General features: G+C 39.0%; 1 protein-coding gene across 1 annotated transcript in view; it reads right to left on the reverse strand.

The window, feature by feature from the left end:
• Window positions 1-232: 232 nt before the first annotated feature.
• The window catches only part of COL1A2 (collagen type I alpha 2 chain), a 41,640-nt gene continuing 21,883 nt past the window's right edge, over window positions 233-19,989 (reverse strand). Inside the window, exons 26-52 of the mRNA XM_075746160.1 lie at window positions 19,784-19,837; window positions 19,100-19,153; window positions 18,924-18,977; window positions 18,771-18,824; window positions 17,896-17,940; window positions 15,631-15,729; window positions 14,848-14,955; window positions 13,455-13,508; window positions 12,847-12,900; window positions 12,211-12,264; window positions 12,049-12,102; window positions 11,839-11,946; window positions 10,796-10,849; window positions 10,646-10,699; window positions 9,526-9,687; window positions 8,005-8,112; window positions 7,471-7,578; window positions 5,722-5,775; window positions 5,511-5,618; window positions 5,264-5,317; window positions 4,811-4,918; window positions 4,088-4,141; window positions 3,856-3,963; window positions 3,197-3,443; window positions 2,588-2,778; window positions 1,246-1,488; window positions 233-653 (exon numbers count right to left, since the gene is read on the reverse strand). Of these exons, the coding sequence (XP_075602275.1) occupies window positions 507-653; window positions 1,246-1,488; window positions 2,588-2,778; window positions 3,197-3,443; window positions 3,856-3,963; window positions 4,088-4,141; window positions 4,811-4,918; window positions 5,264-5,317; window positions 5,511-5,618; window positions 5,722-5,775; window positions 7,471-7,578; window positions 8,005-8,112; window positions 9,526-9,687; window positions 10,646-10,699; window positions 10,796-10,849; window positions 11,839-11,946; window positions 12,049-12,102; window positions 12,211-12,264; window positions 12,847-12,900; window positions 13,455-13,508; window positions 14,848-14,955; window positions 15,631-15,729; window positions 17,896-17,940; window positions 18,771-18,824; window positions 18,924-18,977; window positions 19,100-19,153; window positions 19,784-19,837 (2,592 nt within the window). The 3' untranslated portion in view covers window positions 233-506. The remainder of the gene's footprint in view (window positions 654-1,245; window positions 1,489-2,587; window positions 2,779-3,196; window positions 3,444-3,855; window positions 3,964-4,087; window positions 4,142-4,810; window positions 4,919-5,263; window positions 5,318-5,510; window positions 5,619-5,721; window positions 5,776-7,470; window positions 7,579-8,004; window positions 8,113-9,525; window positions 9,688-10,645; window positions 10,700-10,795; window positions 10,850-11,838; window positions 11,947-12,048; window positions 12,103-12,210; window positions 12,265-12,846; window positions 12,901-13,454; window positions 13,509-14,847; window positions 14,956-15,630; window positions 15,730-17,895; window positions 17,941-18,770; window positions 18,825-18,923; window positions 18,978-19,099; window positions 19,154-19,783; window positions 19,838-19,989) is intronic.

Here is a 19,989-nt window from a genome sequence, read left to right on the forward strand (position 1 = left end):
AGTGATACTTTAAATGCTACTAGCACCATCAAAGTTCAAGTATTGGAAAGATACTCTGTAATAATGCAATTAGCACCACTGTATTTTGAGTGGAACTGAAAGTACCTCAGGTCATATGGAGAAGCACCTACAATAGATGTGGATCACACTTGATTTAGTGTATGAGGTAGTTTAAACCTTTGGAAGTCGTGGTTTTAAACTTCCTCTGTGGAAGATATTCAAAGGCCACAAGTGGTGCAAACTTTCATGATTTTTTATTTTGTTTTTTTTTCTTTACAAAGGTTGACATTTCCCAAAGCAAGGTGTTAAATCTTGAAAGACTTCCAAGTCCTTTTGGGGCTGTATTAAATTTCATTGCACAATGCTCCAATCAATTCTTCTCCTTCTCTTTCGCCCAGAGTTTAAGCAAGTAGATGAACAGAAGAAATGGAAGGAGTCAGCTTTCATTATAAAAAGAAGTGACAAGAGAATAATTTGGGAGAGGCTTTAAGTTAATTTTAGTTCATTCATTTGAAACAGACTGGGCCAATGTCCAAAGCGAATTCTTGGTTAGCGCCGCCAATATCCAAAGGTGCAATGTCAAGGATGGGCAAACGAGATGGCTTATTTGTTCTGTATTCAATGATCGTTTTGCCCCATTCATTGTTCTTTCTCTGCAAAAGAAGATTCATTACAACTGTTATTGCATGGTTCATAGTATTGAGAATTGTTTCACCTGAATGGATATTTTCTGAAAGAGTTTCATATTAATTTTGCTGCCATTGTTTGCAAATCAGATATCCTTACCCAACTATTTAGATCTGTGATACAGAGAAAATATTTGCTTTAATCTTCTGAAGTCATATATATATGTGTGATGCTCTACATAAACTACCATATTATTCACACTGATGTTAAATCCTCAGAGACACCTGCCTGAGTTTTTCAGAACTTAAGATCCTTCCTCTCCTACAGCTTGTGCATGAATTTTCTAATCAATCCAGCTTACGCAGAATTTGTTTCTGGACCCTCTGAAAAGCTTTTTCTTTTTTGCCACACTGCACAGTACAAGGTAGGCTTTGTTTGTACCTCAGTCCTTCCCACTTGTTAAAGATCTGGCATAGTTGGCTTTGTAGGCTATTGATGTTCATTGTGTAAAATTTTGCAGGTCTGACTGATGATCTAATTCTGAATCAAAGCACAACTCTGTCCCTAATCACGTTCTTAAGCACAGGCAATCACACCCACGGTTTCTGCGTTACTTACAGAGCAGCCATCCTCAAGAACACTGAAAGTGAATCTGCTGTTGCCTTCAGCTCGTAGTTCAACATCGTTGGATCCCTGCAGTATAACAGCCTTTTTAAGGTTGCCAGTTTCCTCATCCATGTAGGCAATGCTGTTCTTGCAGTGGTAGGTGATGTTCTGGGAGGCGTGGTTGGCCAACAAACGCATGAAGGCAAGCTGGGTGGCCATATCCTTTGAGGTCACTCCATCATCATTGTATTCAAACTGAAAAACAGAAAGGAACCCAGTCAATTGTATTGCTGGGGAAAGGTGGATGTTTGTAATGGAAGTATGTGATATTTGCTCTAGGAACATTAAAAAAAAGTAAGTAAGTCCGCAAAACACTTGTCTATTGCAGCTAGAGAGCATCAAAAAAACCTAGCAGGAGGTAGGTTGAAAAGCAGACATGAGTGGATGTAGTTAAATTGTAGAACTCTGTTCCAAGATAGGGTGTTAACAGTTTATGTGGATTCAAAGGTAAGATCAGACAAGTTCAAGGAAGAGAAATCTACTGTTTCCATAGATACTAAGAAACAATGCCTGTCAAGAAAACGCTGATTTATTTTTTTTTAAGTCTAATAGAATAGTGTCTATGGATATTACAAGTGTTTGCTTAATTCTTACATTCTTTTATAGCATCTACTTTTAGCCACTGTACGAAACAGGACCCTAGACTATCCTGGACCCTTGTTCTGACCCAGTGTGATCAATCTTATGTTTTTATATTAAAGATCTTGGACACTGCGATTTCACCATAAAATCAACTCAATTTCATTTAAGAATTATGTACTTAGCTGTACAAAATTGATTTATTTGCAATTGGTTGGTACAGTGTCTAACATGCAAGTAGACTTATTTCTTGTTTTTACTTACACTGGCAATTCTGAATGTTACGGTGGCATACACTTAGGATCTGCAATGTGTAATATAAATATCTTTCCAGAAATAACATCATATGTAAAAAATCACTATTAAAAGACTAAGCAAAAGTGTTTTTCTTACTTTTTCAGACAATTTCTGGACTGTCTTTATACTAATGTACCTTATTCCAGTCCAGACTTCCCTTAGCAATAGCCATTAGTCATGCTGAATTGATAATTTGCAAACACCAAGAAAAATTAGAACAATGCTGAGAAATCCTTTTAGCAAGTTGTGATCCAAACCAGAACTGGAGCTCCATTCCCTCGAGATAAATGGTAGTTCCCTTTTTCATATTTCTGCTCTAAGAGAGTTTCATTTATGTGTTTGCTTGCTGAGAGTCAGTGAATTGGGCATTTTTCAGACAGCACTGTAGGAAACAATCGTGCTCTCATACATCACTTACCTGGCTGCCTCCACTGATAGTTTCACCAAACCATACATGCCTCTTGTCCTTGGGATTCTTGTTGACATACCAGTTCTTAGCGGGAATATTGTCAGGGTTGGCATGGATGCAAGTCTCACCAGTGGAAAAGTCACAGTATGCTCTAATGGCATCCGCAGAGCAGCCTTGGTTAGGATCAATCCAGTAGAAGCCTGCCGGTGAGTAAAGAAACGCGAACAATAGTTCACTCAGCCTAACATTTGCATTCAGTTTATATTCACTTGATACAGGAACTCAGAGAGGTCATAAATACCACAACTAGGTACAATAGTAAGGGGATAACTGGGATCAATATATATTTTAGATTGTTAATGTATAAGAAACTATATTTGAAAGCTAGGATTAATTTTTTTTTGTATTACTTTGAAAAATTATTGCAATAATCATGCAACAATAGCTATAAAGAGCTTTTCAGAATGACCTTGTATCTATTTTCAGTGGAGGCAGAGAGGACTTCTTCATTGGTCATTTAGTATTTTCACTGAGGGGCCAAGAATATCACTCGAAGAAAACTAATAAGCTAGAAATACTTCCTGAGCCAGAACAGGCAAATGTCTGGCACTAACATACCACTGCTCCATTCTGGGTGGCTAAGTCTTAGGTCACGGCAGGTGCGAGCTGGGTTCTTTCTGGAGCCTTCTGGGGTCAGCAAGGTCTCAATTTGGTTGTTCAATGTTTTCAGAGTGGCATCAACTTCATAATCCTTAGGTCTGAGAGAAGGCTGATCAGCCCGGTAGTATTCTGCATCATAACCAACTTCGTATCCACCACCATTGGGACCAGGGGGACCAGGAGGACCAGGAGGACCAGGAGGACCCTAAAATTTTTCAAAAGCAAAAGACAACAAGTATTCTATTAGTCACACAGTTCTTTCAATTAAATGCTTCCACACATGCGTAGTCCTACTTAACTCCTAGGACCCTCAGCTCTAATCTGAGGCAGCACGTATGGACCTGCTCTGGGCTCAAGCAGTAGAAGATGCACAGTGTAGGACTAACACATCTTTGTGTATTTGCTGTCTGGCCATAAGGAATGAACAAGGACTTCAGGTTTAGGCCTATTAGGGAAATTTTTAATGTTAAATAACGACAGATGTTTGCAAGTCTTTTTTTTTTTTTTTTTTTTTTAAATAAGACCACATCTTTTCCTAAACTGCTAGGCTTTCAAAGTGATTTTCTTGTAACTGTGACATAAATTTGTTAAATCAACAAAAAATAAGTTATACTCACAGCAGGGCCTTGGCTACCATGAGAGCCACGCACACCAGCAGGGCCAATAGGTCCAGGGAGACCATTGCGACCATCTTTACCAGGAGGACCAGAAGGACCGGGTGGACCCTAAAAGGAAACTCAAACAGTTCAATGACAGTAGAAAATAGAGATTCGTATAAATGAGAGTGTACATATATATTGCACAAAAAGAATGGGAAAGTTATTTGAATATGCTCTTAAATTAACATACCCTTGGGCCAGCAGGGCCGTTGTTACCAGGAGGACCTTGATCACCATGTTGGCCCTATTGGGAAAGATACATGCACAGTCATTAAAACAGTGGCACACACTTGTATTAGCATGATTCAGGAGGGAGCTGTAGTCAGCATGTGTATTTGGGCTCAGAGATGGGTATCTAAGGCTATTGGCATTTATTAGTAGAGTTGTGGTATAAAATGCCTAATTTGGGGAGGGAGGAGGGAGAGCGTAAAGAGGTATTTAAGGAGATAACCTATAAAAGTCTCCATATTTTTTCTTCAGATTTTCAGAGAAGGCTTTAAAATAAAACTCAGAATTACTACAGGGGATACCAGAATTTAAAGGGAAGAAAATCTACAAATTACTTCTGCTTCTCTGTGATACAATTTCTTTACAATTTCTGGCCAAAATAAGAAATAATATTAAACCAAACCCAGAGCTTTTTGAGTTCTGTGCTAGCCAAATGCAGTCAAGTTTCAGGGCAACTAATGGTACTCACAGTTTGAAAGCCAACTGTTAATGGCAATATCAAAGTTTGCCATTTTATGTGAAGAGTGTTGAGTGTTACAGAGAATCTTATGGCCTTTGAGAGATGATGCAGAGTGGAGTAAGTTGCATCAACCTGCTGGGTTTTGCATATGTAATTCCACACTAGGGGGACCTTATTTCCTTTTTTTGCTCTTTATATTCAAAATACTGAAAATCATTTACTTACAGCAAGACCAGGAAGACCCTGCAATCCATTGTGTCCCTTCAAGCCAGGCAGACCTCTATGTCCCTTATCACCAGGTTCACCTTTCTCACCACGTGGACCTTGTGGGCCCTAAGAAGGGATATAGGTGTCAGAGGAATAAATAGAAGGCTTCAAGTATATACTACTGTCAAAGCAAGAATTAAGCATGAGCATTCTATGTTATGCTGTAAGTTGCCCCGACACACACACACACACACACACACATCCTGTTAACACACCCAGGAAGACTGTCAATCCCAAAAGCTTCAGGATCAGTCTCATAAGAGAGAATGCTGATCAAGATTCTAGGTCTATGAATATTTACAGCTCCTTATTCACTACTTTTTGGGCCCATATCTTGAGCACAGTCATGAGTCCTTATTAAAAAAATCATATTTTCTCTTCTTGCATCAATGTGCATGTATTTGGACTTACAGCAAGACCTCTTGGACCAAAAGCACCAGCAGGACCGACAGCACCAGCAGGACCCTGAAACAGGAATAGACAATGCATGTCACTGCTGTATATTATACCTAATAAAGGTTCCATGCTCAACACATCTCTCCAGAAACCAAAGTAATTATCCACATATTGTAGAGGTTTGATGTATAATGTATATACATATGATGGACAAATGTTAGTCCTGTGTTAACACAAAAAAATTAAGGTCTCATCAACTTACAGGATCACCACGGTTTCCAGGCTTTCCAGAAGGACCAACTTGACCATGAGGACCAGGAGCACCCAGAGCACCACTGGGACCAGGGCTACCAGGAGCACCACGCTCACCCTGGGAACAAAGGAATGCAAAGGGAGAGACAGTGTGTTACTACTGACTTACACATTTCATAATCAGGGAAGAAATTTTCCAATAAAAGAAAAGAACAAGTTACCTTGAAACCAGGAGCACCATCACGGCCTGGAGGACCATCATTTCCAGGATTGCCCTGTTAAAATGCCATGAAAAAGCATTATACTCCATCAGCCTTCATCTCACATGAACTGTGTGTCAGTCTAATTGCTCCCAGTGAAAGTAAGACAACATTGAGATGGGATAGCATAAATCCTGAAGATATCAAACTCTTCCTTATAGATGCCATGTTCAAATCCCTTAAATATATTAATGTTCTCAGAAAAGTAAGATGGTCTTCAAATATTTTACGTTTTACAAGTTCAGTATAGAAGAAAATTACGGGGTTTTGCTGTATTTCTCTAAAGGAAAAGGTCAAGACAATAGTGGTCTTCATCTAGCTTGCACTCTTGGAAAACTGAGACCTACTTTTCAGATGAAAAATGCCAGTGGCAAGAAAGGGACTTCAACAGTAGTCACAGCTAAATTACTTTGCTGTGGAATTTCACAAGCTTAAATGGCTTTCTTTGTGAATGTAAATTTTACTTCAACTGTTTCACTGTGTAGACTAGCAAACATTTTCCTTCACAAAATTTCCATGAAACAGTGTATTTCTTTTTAATACTTATAAAATAAAATTACTATTCTCTGATCTCTTTGAAATCTTGTGGACTCACAGGAGTCCTGTATTAATAATGCTTCAGGTTATCAAATAAGCTTCCTGATAAAGCCCAGAGCAAGTTTTCTATAGTTATCCTTACAGGAGACAAGATAACGTGTTAATACTTTACTTTAACCGTTCTTATAGTGTAAGTCATGTATGGATTCCCTTCTTCAAGGTGATCTACTAACTTGGATGGTTAAATTGGATGGATAAGTTTATTTGCTGCTCTATGAAGAAATGGGAGCAGGGCCCTGTCCTCCAAGTAATCACCCATAAGGCAGGGCATTAGAGGGAGCAATTTGTTCCACTCAAGTGTTCCCACATTCCCCCCTTCTGCACAGGACTCAGGTCTTCCACTGTGTCTTAACCTGCGCTGATCTCTGCAGTTCAGCAGTACCTGCCACACAGGCCAGAGTTTGTTCCATCCTGTTTATAGCCTACAAACGTGCTTTACATTCTGTGGTGAGGGAACGCACACTGGGAAACAGTATGTAGCTCAGCCCCAATGTTAAAGTGTGTCTGTTTTGTTAGGACTCCAAAATACTGCTGAGTGTTGCACAAGTCTAACAACTGCATTGCAACATTTTGTGTAATAAGCTTCACATGCCTTCTGAGTGGGCCTTAAGTTAAAAACCATTTTGTCTTTAATACCATGAATCACTAGATTCCTCAAGTAAAAGTGACTGCAATTTTTATACTTCCCTGAAAGATATGTATATTGCATCTAACATGATGCTTAAGAAAATTTGCTGATAACAAGCTTTCCTGATATATTCCTCTTTATAGCCAAAACCTTATCTCCTGGGATGTACTATTTTCCCCAGCTCCAACAATGAAGTAATCTTTTTCCCACTCTATCTTCCTTGACAATTAAGTAAAAAGTCAAAAGATTCTGATAGTGACTCCAGGATGTATTTCAGATACAACTTGTGCCTTGAAGAATTTGTCACCTAGTTGGGGCAGGAATCCGTGTCTATTAGAATCCTGCTATAATGTTCCCTGAAGACACAGGAAGGTACAACTTTGCTAGCAGAACAACCTCCAGTTGCATCCATCTTTTCTGTGTATTTGTCTTTGGCTTAGAATAAAAGAAAAGCAATCCTGAAGAAGAAATAACACATAGCTTACATCACGACCAGCTTCACCAGGAGCACCGTTTGGACCAGGAGAACCCACAGGACCAGAGGGACCACGGGCACCGGGAGGACCAGAAACACCCAGGGGACCAGGTTCACCCTAATACAGGAACAGTGATAGCAAAATGTGACATTATAATACAACATAAATGAGTCCTACAGAACCTTTGGCCTATATCTAAGAGAAACATTTCTCTGCAATCAATTCTGGAAGTGAAACAGATCCAGGACACAAGAAACCTACCTAACTATACCAAATATTATCTTCAATCTAAATTTTCTACCTCTTCTATCAGAAACCTGATGCCATTCAACAATATGCTTACCTGCAGACACAAGTCTTTGTCTGCAGCAAGCAACAATTTCTTCCACTGCTCCAAGTCTGTTAGGTCCATATCTTCTGTTTGCAGCAGCAATGGAAATGGCAGAATCTACATAGCCTTTTCCCTAGTTTCCCTTAAGGGGAGACCTAAATTTTTTTCTTAACACCTATCTGTTCAAAGCAATTAACTAGTCATATACTCACTGTTGCTCCAGAGATGCCTGGAAGACCACGTTCTCCCCGAGAGCCAGGTAAACCAAGGATACCAGGAGCACCAAGAATACCCTGAGGACCTGGGGTACCAGGAGGACCCTATGACATGAAGGGAAGATTATTTATATCAACAGAGAAAAATCAATTTTTATGGCCCTCCACATTTCTTATTTGTTTTGCTCTAACAGTACCAACTGCTTTCCAAGGATGTCAATGTGTGTCAGCACTAGTTCCTGCATGGAGGAAGTTGTAACCAAGCATAAGACTTTAAACTCCAAAGCTAAAGGTCTGTAAAAATGTAATGCTGGCTATACTCCCCTCACAACTGTTTTCCAGTGAAAATGCTGTTTCTGAACAAACACTATACACGTGCTTTTTTCCTTCCCATTCAATAACAGTGGGTGATGCATGATAACTGGGGTATTCAGTACAGAGATGATGACTGTGAAGGGATTCCATAGCCAAGAAAGTGATCATCTGAGACTGACCCTGATACAGCCTTAGAAGACCTCAAGGTGATATCTGACATCTCCAAACAATCTTTGAACTTTCTACTGACCATTTGAAAGGTAAAGGTTGTTTAGTTAAGTGACTTTTCCATTTCCTTGAAATTTGAGGATATGTGGTGCTAAACCCAGCATAAGTAATCATCCTGACAGATTGCCTTAAATGATTATTCTAACTTACGGTCAGGTCTACTAGTTCAATTATGGTTTTCACAACTGAAATTAAGTTAGAACATAAAAATTAGAAGATGTATGGCTTTATGCTGGACATTAAAGGGCAAATTTTCAGTTGTCACTTTCAAAATTTTAACATACATGTCTGACAATGACACTGAAGATTTCATTCTTAGCTGTAACTTCTCAGATCACAGAAGAAATTTCTATAATTTTTTTTAGGAAACAACAGAGTGGTAATTCACATGAGTGCATACTTCCATAAGACCGAAATGTGTCTGACTTTAAGAATGCCAGTAATTCTGGATGTGAAAGTTTAAAGACACTCAAAATTAATTTATTTACTTGCATAATTCTAAGCCATCCTGGGGTCAGACAACTTTAACCTTGTGGTCCCCAGAAATTAGCTTCTGATGCAGAAATTAATCGAAGTTGTTCTAAATGGATGTTCACATGTTCCTCCTTTTTCCATTCATGATGCTCAATTTCAGAGCAGGAGATTGTGCTTCCCTTTCTCAGACTAAGTAGCAATTTCTTCAGCAGTTAGCCTTGTTGCTTTTACTTGGGCTACTTGCAAAGAAAGATGCAACTCACCACAAGAAAAAAAACAAGAGAAAAACCTGACCCAGAGATCAGGTTCACTTTTTATGGCATGTTTGTCAAACATGTCTATAAACAATTTCTTGAGTCTCAGTGGAGCTTCTGCTTAAAAGCTTTGCTAAATTTGTAGATAAAGAGAAAAGTCCTTCACAAATACCAAAAGTATCTGAGAAGTCATAACATTTACATGCAGAGAAACATTGTTAATGAGATGTGATACTTGGGAACTTACAGCAGCACCAGCCTCTCCAGATGGACCTTTCTCACCAGCAAAACCAGGGGGGCCAGCAATACCTTGTTCACCAGTACGGCCAACTGGACCAACATCACCACGCAGACCTCTAGCACCATCTTTGCCAGCTGGGCCAGGAGGACCAGGGGGACCAGTGATGCCCTAGGATTGAGTATGAATACGATATCATTACAATATAGATCCATTAACTGGGGAGAACAGAGGTAAATTTCATTTTATGTCCATGTACAAAAATTGTGCTTTGCAATAAACAAGTTATCAGCTGTTCTGAAGCAGCAACTTCTATTGCTTTTGTTAGCAGTGGATAGCTGGAATCAATATAATTACTGAACTGAGAGATTTTATTTGTTTTACTCAGTGCAGGTGAAAGTGGCAAAATTCGGCAGGAAAATAGCCATTTGGCTCTGGAGACGTTAGTTGCAACTATAAAACCTATGAGAAAAAACCGCTTCCAGTTCAGCAGGATTATCTGCTTTGGATACTGGGATTTACAATATATTTGAATGTAGGGTATCTACGGAAAGAAGTGCCTTTTGGCAAAGGTTGGAAATACCTTTTAAAAGAAAACTACAAATGTCAATTTGAAATGAAAAATTTTGGCTGAAAAATAAAGAAGCAGAGATTCACATTCTTAAACACACTGAGAGGTTGCTCTTCTGGGGTCAGGGGTTGGAACTGCAAATACTTTAGAAAGTGTGGACAAAAAATAACCTTGAGATTCTTTTTCAAATAGGACATGACCTTCCTATTCCACTCAAAATCAATGGCTATGCAGTTACTCATGGTGAGCAAAAGCAAAAGAAACAGATTTTTACAAAAGGTTAGGCACCTCAAGATGCAGATGGATGCTTGATGGATTGTGAAAAAAACCCAAAAAAACTAACCAAAAAAATCCCCCCCCCCAAACTAAATGCATATCTCCCACTCTGAGAGTTTAAACAGTTAAGAGCCTTTTTCTTATCTCATCCAGTCTTATAAGGATCTGAGGTGATTCCAGTGCAGTTTAGAATTTTTGTCCATGTAACAAAAATGAAGATTATCCCTAACCAATGCAACTTCTGATTTATCTCCCATTAGAACTTCTTCATTCATTACTTACAGCAGGGCCAGGAGGACCAACTCTTCCAGCAGCACCAGGGAAACCAGTCATACCCTAAAAATAAAAGTGAAAAGGAAGATTTAATTTAAAGGAAACAATGACTTCACGAAAAGCAACAATGATGTCAGTGCCAAAAGCCTGAAGACTTACAGGAGGACCAGCATCACCACGAGGGCCAGCAGGACCAGCAGCACCAGCGGGACCCTATGTATGAAGGATTGAAAAAGACAGATGAATCAAGCAAAGACTGTTAGTGTTCCCTGTTTAGAATCAGGGCTCAGTCTCACTCTGTTGAAAGTTAAGGGTGATTTTGCTTTTTTACTTTAATGGGAGGAGGACTGGGCCCAAAACCACAATTCCTGTCCTGATATTAGGGTTGTACATTCTCACAGACGTTTTAAATCGGTATCATAAGTACTGAAAAGAGTTGCATAAGGCATGTGTGATTCAAATGAATTTGCCTTGCAAATGTCACATGCACATAAGCAAATCTGGAAGTCAAAATGTGAAAGACGTAGCAAGGCAAAGAACAGCAAGTCCTCTGTTTGTGCTGTATGACTAATACAGCCACGTAGTGCAAGGGCCCTGTATTGCTCTATTAGAAGCATACAGTAAGAACCCCAAGCGATGTGATCTTGCAACATTTTACAGTATTTGAAATACTAGGACCAGACTTCCTGCCTCATTTCAACCAGTTCCCCAATAATGGGTTGCATATATATGAAGCAGTATATATCTTTGGGCTATAAAGGTGTTAGCCCATGAAAAGCCTGTGCGCAAGCAGGTGCACAGGCAAATTTGCATATATGCTTCTGGACGACTGGGTCTGAAAGTCAGACTGCAACAGCACATCCTGTCTTTGAGAGGAAGATACCATCATCCTCAGCTCAGAACTCACCCACAGTTACCCCCTGAATGGTCCCAGATTTTGCTGATCTTCAGGGCAAGTTGAATATATTTATTTATTTATTTTCTTCATTTCAGTTCCAGACTCACGATCTGAGCCCACATAAATAGATTGACAAAGTTTATATAATGTGTGAAAATCAGTATGGTGACTTTCCTTACGGCCCAGTTTGAAGCTTTGTTTCTTTTTTTAATCACCGTTTCAAAATTAAAGGCCTTCAGGCTAGCATAGTGCTTGCATAGCACAGTTAGGAACCATGCATTTTACAAAGACAGAGTTCACTTACTGGTGGTCCAGAAGCACCAACTGGACCAATAGCACCTGTTGGTCCAGTTTCACCCTTTGGTCCTTTAGGCCCACGCTCGCCTTTAGCACCAGGTTGACCAGCTGCACCCTGTGGGCAGAAATACACACAGAACAAGGAGTTGGAAAAGCATGTGATGGGAATAGAGGAATGACATGGCATCAATAAGAGGAAAGAACAAACAATACTCACAGGAGGTCCAGCAAATCCACTAGGACCTACGGGACCAGGCTCACCACGTTCACCCTAAAGAGAGGACAAAGAAGAGAGGACTGGTTGGAACGGCCTTTAAAAGGGCATTTTTCTGCACATCATGTCTTTGACACAGGACTAGGTGTAGGAATTTCTACTTACAGGGATACCACGGGCACCAGCAGGACCAGCGGGACCAGCAGGACCTCCTTCACCCTAAAACAGATAGCAGAAAACATTATGACACCATGGGGGAAAGGCCTCACGGCAGTCAGAACAGGAGTGATCTTGTGGTAAAGATGCATATAGTGAGTCACCTTGTGTTTCCAATGGACAGGATGTTACTGAAAATGCATGTCTTTTGACCCACCCTGTATTAATAATTTCTAATGATACTCGGACAGGACAAGGAATCATTCTGAACTAATGTGTGGTTGTTCATCACTGTATCAAAACCTCTTCTCCCAGTATGAGGACTGTGGAGATTAGCCTCAACTGGGAAGAATTCAGACAAAGCCTAAATCAGAATCTTCTCCCCATATAACCCACTGCCATGTAGATGTACATCCCTTCCCTACCCTTTTAGGAAAAGGTTTGGGATGCTATGGCAAACTTCACTGAGTAGTTAGTTCTACAATACAAACAACGCTTGCCTCCAAAATCTGAAAAAAACTTGCAGAACTCATGTACACTAGAAAGATGGAACTGTTTTTTATGGAACTCTTCATCTTAAATATTCATGCATGGGTAAACTGCATAAACAAACAAGATACTTTTTCATTCAAAGAGTAGGCTTACCCGATCACCAGCACCACCAGCAGGGCCAGGAGCACCAATAGCACCAGGGAGACCCTACAAATCAAGAGACAGGACACCATTTCAAACAAAATGTAAGCAGGAGTGACTACTTTTAATATTTTTTCTCTTTTCTCCTGGAGACAGGTGTGTGACTTTCTTCAATATAAAGGACACATGCTTTTATAAACCAAAATCTATTCTGTTATTTTCCTTCCAAAATATGAATTCTAGGACAGGCAGCTGAAATCTCAAAATAAGGATAATTTTGTGTGGCTTTACAGGCTGCCTTTAGAATTAGCTGTCTGGGCTGAGCCCATGAAGTTAAAGAGGAAAATGTCACACTGAAAAATAGTCTATGAAATACAAGGTTGTCTGCTGATGTCATTTCTCTGCTTGTGTGCATGAGAAGTTACCACTTTTCTCTCTCTTCCCTAAATTCAAACATCCCTGGACAAGGGGTAACAAAATCATATTGATTTGTATCAAAAGTGAGCAGATATAAGAGGAAATGCAATACAGTGGGAAATAGAAGTCCTGAACATCCTTTTTAGTCACTTAAGTTCTGAGGTGTAGCAAGGTAAACTTAAGTAGAGCCAAAAGATACTTACACGAGCACCATCTCTTCCTGTTGCACCAGTATCACCTCTCAGACCTGGAGCACCCTAGAAAACACACAGGGGAAAAAAAACATTATATTGGTAACAAACACAATAGTTTGTATGAAAGAACTGTTTGCTGAGTATCTATGTATTACTTGCATATCATATGAGATGCTTACCATGCTAGGGGTTTTTTCTGGGGGGGGGGAAATGGACTTTGATTATTATTTCATTCTTATTACTGAGTATGTACTGACTTGCAAAGCGAGAATTTGCAAGCAAAGACTGGCATGCTTTTCAGAATTATGAGCCTGCCCTTTCATGGGAAACCTATTTAGTTTCCCCCAGATGGCAAGAATTTTGAATGGAATTAAAAACTTAAAACCAAGTTGATGTATATTCCAAAAGATTAATGTAAATCCCCCTCTCAAAATCCCTTTTCTTTTGGTGAAGAAATAACCACACATAAAAATTCTTTTGTGTATTCATGTTATACTTTCTATTTGAAGTGGGAAAACAACTGTTAAAACCAATGATGTCATCAGAGTGGTCACATAAAACGCCATAGGTTTCTTATAACAAAATGTTATATCCAGGCCATCACTAGTGTAAAGAAATCACACCAACATTCTGTTCTCTTTGTTTTTTAATACATCCTACTCTTCTGCATTAATCTACATGTCAGTACATAGTGTTTTATAAAACGTTGCAAGCAATTTTCATCTTAATTTCCTTACAACTCCATTTATGCTAAATTACTATGGATTTTTTTAGTCAAAACAAAAAAGCAGGTCTAGAAATCTCAGTTTAGAGTTTAAATAATGAACAGAAGAGAATATGGAATGAGATGTAAATAACAAGATCAAGATCAATTTTATAGATAATTATATGGATAAAGCAGAGGTAGCAACATGACTTGCAAGCAGACTTCACAGCTTTATATAAGGGTTTATGGTGGCTAAAATGTTTTCTGATTTTATAGAAAATTGATATAATCACAAAATTTTTGTAACTGATTTACTGATATCATAGTCACTGCACCTAGAGCAGTCAAGGATTTGATCAGAGACTCAGTCCTTTGTGATCAGAAGGCCCATTCCTACTATGAAGCTTGTACTCAAAGACAGCTTTACTATTTCTTCAGTAAAGATAAGGTCATTGTTAACCATTCTTGTGAAGAACTAACTGACACTTAGACCAATTCCAAATGCTGAGAAAAGATCAAAATACAACCTTAGAAAAGACTGTCAGTCTGTTAGACCAACAAACCCTCTATGTATTGACTACTAATGAGTCATCATCTAATACAGTTTCACTGTAAATAAAAGTCTCATTGAGATAACGAAATTCAAGCATCTCCCAAACCTGCGCATGCAGTAACAAAGCAGGCTGTCCACCTTACCTTTTCACCCTTGCCTCCTGGAACACCAGCAACGCCTCTCTCTCCTGGGATTCCACCAGGGCCAGCAGGACCAGGACCACCAGCAGCACCAACATTGCCAGGCTCACCCTAGGAGCAACAACATATCATGTAAGACAGGGTCAAGTCATTCACATGATTTGGAACAAAATTCTGTCATTACTACTTTGCCCATCATTCTGCTTGCTTCTAAACAGTGTGAGTAGTAGTATTTTGTCTTAAGCTATTACACTTATTTTACTTGTTGAGCTAGTGAAGATGCCAGATGCAAACACTCTCTCTGATTCTGTGAGCTTCTGATGTTTTAGGGTGTCCCATATTCCAAATTACACTTCTGTGGAAAGACTACCCATGAAAATTTTGAAAACTAAAAGACCCATATTCATTTAGCATCAAGACAACGTTATTTTAGTAGATGACCACTCATTACTGTACTAATATTTTGGGGAAAATATTGCTTACTACACACAAGAACTTCCTGTGTGTAAGTAGAGATGGGTTTAAATAGAAGTCAGCAGTAATTTTGGCCAAAATCTCAGACCCTATCTCAAAACAGAATAATAGTATACCTATAGCGCTAAACATAAAAACCTTTAATATTAGCGTGGACTAGCTGGGATGGAGTTATGAAGAAATGACCCAGGGGCTATGGTGTATAGGTAACTACCTATTACCAGTAATTACTTATGCTCTTAGGAAAGAAGGTTTTGCATTGCCTTCATCAGGAATTCAACAGTAAGGTAGTGGCAGCTGGAAAAGGCATACCTTGTTACCATCAGGGCCTGGTGGGCCAGATGGACCACGGCTTCCAATGGCACCAGCAGGACCAACAGCACCGCTTTCACCAGGAGGACCACGTTCACCCTGCAGGAGACAGTCTGATTTGAGTTCTTCCTTGAATTGTTCTGTAGCTTAGAGGTTTAAAAGCACTGACTGGTAGCAATGACAATGCAATGCACTTTTATCTCAGCAAACCATCAAGAACTGTATTAAATTATGCACATATTAATTAAACCAGTCATAAGAATCACCCCAAATATAGCAAAGTACAAAAGTCTTGTATCATGACAACAGCTGACAAAGTACTTCTTGAACATGGATTTTTACTACTGTGCTCATTCTTGTAACAGTGTCGTGCATTCTATTGTCAAATGGAGCTTCTGATACCAATGTGAATGCAGATAATGGATTCTAGTGAAACTTGAGCCATAGTAATTGGCAAACAATTATTTTTACAGTGGCAAATGCCTGGTGAATATTGGAGAATAAAGGCGACAGCTAAAGCCTACTAATGTGATCTGTACATTATAATAGGTATAAGGAAAAATTCTGAAACAGAGGTCATCTGGAGATGTGGAAATAGCCAGAAACTGGGTTTAAATGCATGATACATATATCAAAGATAGAAGTATCAGGTTTACTAAAGACATCTCAAATTATCCCAGTGTGATCAAGCTGGATATAAGTGAATAATCTGATAGGCATAATGGAGATTTTTGTTATTCTGGAGAATCTGGGAGTTTGTATGAGACCTATAATGTGGTCAAAGAACTGACTCAAGGAGAGATAGCACACTGCTAAAAAGCACCAATGATGCAGAAAGCTAACTTATATTGCAGTGATGTTCCTCAATTAGTATATCTTTTCATTACTTTTACATACATTTTGTTAATGACAGAGAGGCAGAAAAGGAAGAAAGATATTTATGAACTATGCAGATATCACAGAGGTGGAAGCTCTTGTCAACAGGAAGAGGGGTTGGCGTATTACACAGGAAGAAGTGAACAACCTGCTGGATGGCTGTCACAGTAGAAGCGGGACAAAATTCAAGAATGCAAAGTATCAGGCCATTTATTTAGGAACCAAAAACTGGGATTTGTGTTATAAATGGGGGTTTTACTTGGTGAAAATGACCAAAGGGAAAGGTGATAGCAAATAGCCAACAACATGATGCAGACGTGAAAAAGGCAAATGTGATCTGGCACAAGCAGTGAGGTATTTTTAGGAAATGTTAATTTTGTTGTACAAAGCATCAGTAAGACCTAATTTGGAATGCTGAATGAAATACATTCTGGCTGGGTATGAGACAGTTAAGGCAAGCTACAGCAGAGACAGATAGCTGCTACCACAGTGATAAAGGGAATTTGGCTTGGATAGATCAGCAAAATGAAAGTTTAAAGAGGACATGGTTACTAATACAGCCTCAGGGCACCACATATAGGGAAGAAAAGTGTTATTTAAACGATTGACATGACTGATAAGAGTGAATGGGAATATTTGTCATGAATACATTTAGTCTGGAAGTCAGAAGAAAAGAGGAAGCAACAGTAGTTTAAAGACCAACCTCTTTATAGGGGGATTTTGAAAGCAAATAATTAATCAAGCATTTTATAAACTACTCGTTGCTCTGCATAAATAGGACCTTCCTGCCATGCAGGAAGGCCTCCACACAAAGCTCTTTACAGATGTTCATTCACAGTGCAGGAATAAAGGGAAGTGGGAGGCAATATCTTCTAATGACTATTCCAGGCTCTGGATTCAGCCCACCATTTTTTCACAAAGACTTTACATGGGAGGTAGGAGCTGGCTAGCAAGCGATAGTATGACTGAAATGGTCAAGCTAAGAAGGTCTGCGCACAGGCACTGGAGATGAAAATTCTCATATGCACCAGGCCTCAGCGTAACACTGTAGGATCAGTCTTTTGTCATCCATGCTCTCATTGTGAGGTTCAATGGTTTTAATAAAAAAAATACAATTAAAAAAAAAGATCAGCTCATCAGGACATCATTACTGGGGTAATATTCATATCGCTTATCTAACACTGGCAACTATTGTGTTATACAATCATATACCCTGACGCATGCAAAGAGCAAAGAACACTTTCTCCCGCTCCTGGGAGTCTGCTGCAATACACTATATTCTGTAACTGAGAAGAGCTGTTTGTCTTGCAAACCTGGAAATGTATATAGTTACTATTATTGAACACATTATTAAGACAGTCTGTAGTAGATTTCAAATGAGTTACTCACTCTTGGGCCAGCAGGACCAGGGACACCAAATTCACCATGAAGACCCTAGAAGAGAGTAGATGTATTGGTAAAGCTTATTTCTAAAGCAAACTTATTAGCTTAAATTGTGCTTTGTTCCTTAGCAGTAAATAGAAACGCTTCTCAAATTGCAGCAGCATATTGAAAATCTTCAGACTAAAGCCAATCTTTCACATACACAGAAATAAACCCTTTTTGTATCACAGTATCTCAAAGCACACATGAGAGAATAATTTCTCATCTGAAGAAAGCTATTAAATTCCAAGCTCATTTTTCAGGTACATGCAGTGTAAACTCTTTTATGGGGACACAGAGAGATGTAAGTTTAAATGTTAAAGGTGGTTATGACACATAGGATGCACAATTTGCAGATTACATCATACACTTTAACTGAGCAGAACCTAAAGCCTGAATTACCACTGAGCTATCGCAGTTGTATGCCATTGTAAATTCACTGAAACCAACTGAGGTGCAAAAGCATACAATTGGAGTAATGCAGGTTAGATTAAACCTTGAAGATTGCAAAAGAAATTTGAAGTAAAATGTTTTTCATGTACTGTCTTTTCTTTTGGAGGAGGCGGCATATTTTATTGCTGCTTAAGGCTCAAAAAGCAAAGGATTGGCTTTGCTCGGTTTCATACCAAAACTTTGAAAAAAGAAGTATGTTTCAAATTCCAACAGACCTTCTTCATTTGTGGCTAGCTTTAACAAAAGGGACTATTAAACTTTGCATATAACATGGATTGCTTTGTTTTGGCAAATGCATCCAACAGGCTCTTGCTTCACCACATATGCACTTGTAAACATAATGCTGATGCAATGCCTGCCCCTGCTTGAGTACTGTATCTGTCACTCACCCTTTCGCCTGGTTTACCAGCTTCACCAGCTGGACCCGAGGGACCTGGCAGACCCTATGTGTAAAGAAACAAGAACGCAAATAAAGTTAAGGCAGAAGCACTTCATGCTTTGTGAACCATAGATAGGATTGAGCAGAGCACATAGTTACTTACCTGGAAGCCAGGAGGGCCAGCGGGACCTTGTTCACCCTTTCCACCTTGGTTCCCCTGGATGGAACAAACAAGTGATTAACTTGGAAGCAGAAATACAGGAAAAAAGATTTTAAAATGGGAAGTCTCATTAATGAAAAGTAAATCACAATTGGATCTGTGTGGAGGCTGTTACTTACAGTGACTCCAGGAGGACCTTGAGCACCGTTGTTTCCCTCTGGACCAGGAGCACCCTAAATGTGTTCAAGTAGAAAGCTGTTATCAAAGTTTTGATTTGTTATGAATAATATCTCTCTAAAGTAATTCTGTGCCAAAACTAAAGATCTTCGGCTATGTATTTTGAACTTAACCATTTACTTGTAAGAGCTTTATTGTCAAAGGTGCTTACAATTTTAAATTCTGATTATTGTTTTAGTTATTGCAGCACATTCATCCTTAAGGAAGCTTCTTTTGGAATTACAGAATATAGGAACTTTGTTGATAGCATTTTTTCCCACAACAGACCAATTATTCGCTCTCTTCAAATGGAAGAATTAGTAAGTTTCAATTATCAGTAAGAAGTTGGAAATTTACAGCGCAAATTAGAAACCATATACTGTCCTCAAAAATTTGCATGGGGAGTACTATTTTTTCCTATTCACAGGAAGCTATTTATTACCCAATTAATATCCAAAAAGGGTAGTTTTCATTTATCCCTTAAGTAATAGTCCCCACTGACATGAAGCTAGATGAATGCATTCCCAAGTGCGTTCCTATTTCATGGTCTATTTATGCTTGCAGAAGACAATGCTGTCTTATTACAGAGGTTTTGAAAATCTACTTTTTTCTCTGTAGAGGTTGATAAAGAAAACATATCCACATACCCGTGGGCCAGCAAGACCAACATTGCCTTTTTCACCAGGTTTGCCAGGTTCACCCTTAAGTTGAAAGAAAAAGATATAAAAGTTAACCAAGACTTCCTATTAGATTCAGTTTAAACTACTAAACAGAGACCGATACTCCCCTTACCAGAAGATTTATTGTAATATTTCTTTAACCCTGATTAAAAACCCACAAGCTCCACCTGCCT

The sequence above is a fragment of the Balearica regulorum genome, chromosome 2 (genome assembly GCF_011004875.1).
Source record: "Balearica regulorum gibbericeps isolate bBalReg1 chromosome 2, bBalReg1.pri, whole genome shotgun sequence".
Taxonomy (NCBI): Eukaryota; Metazoa; Chordata; class Aves; order Gruiformes; family Gruidae; genus Balearica; species Balearica regulorum.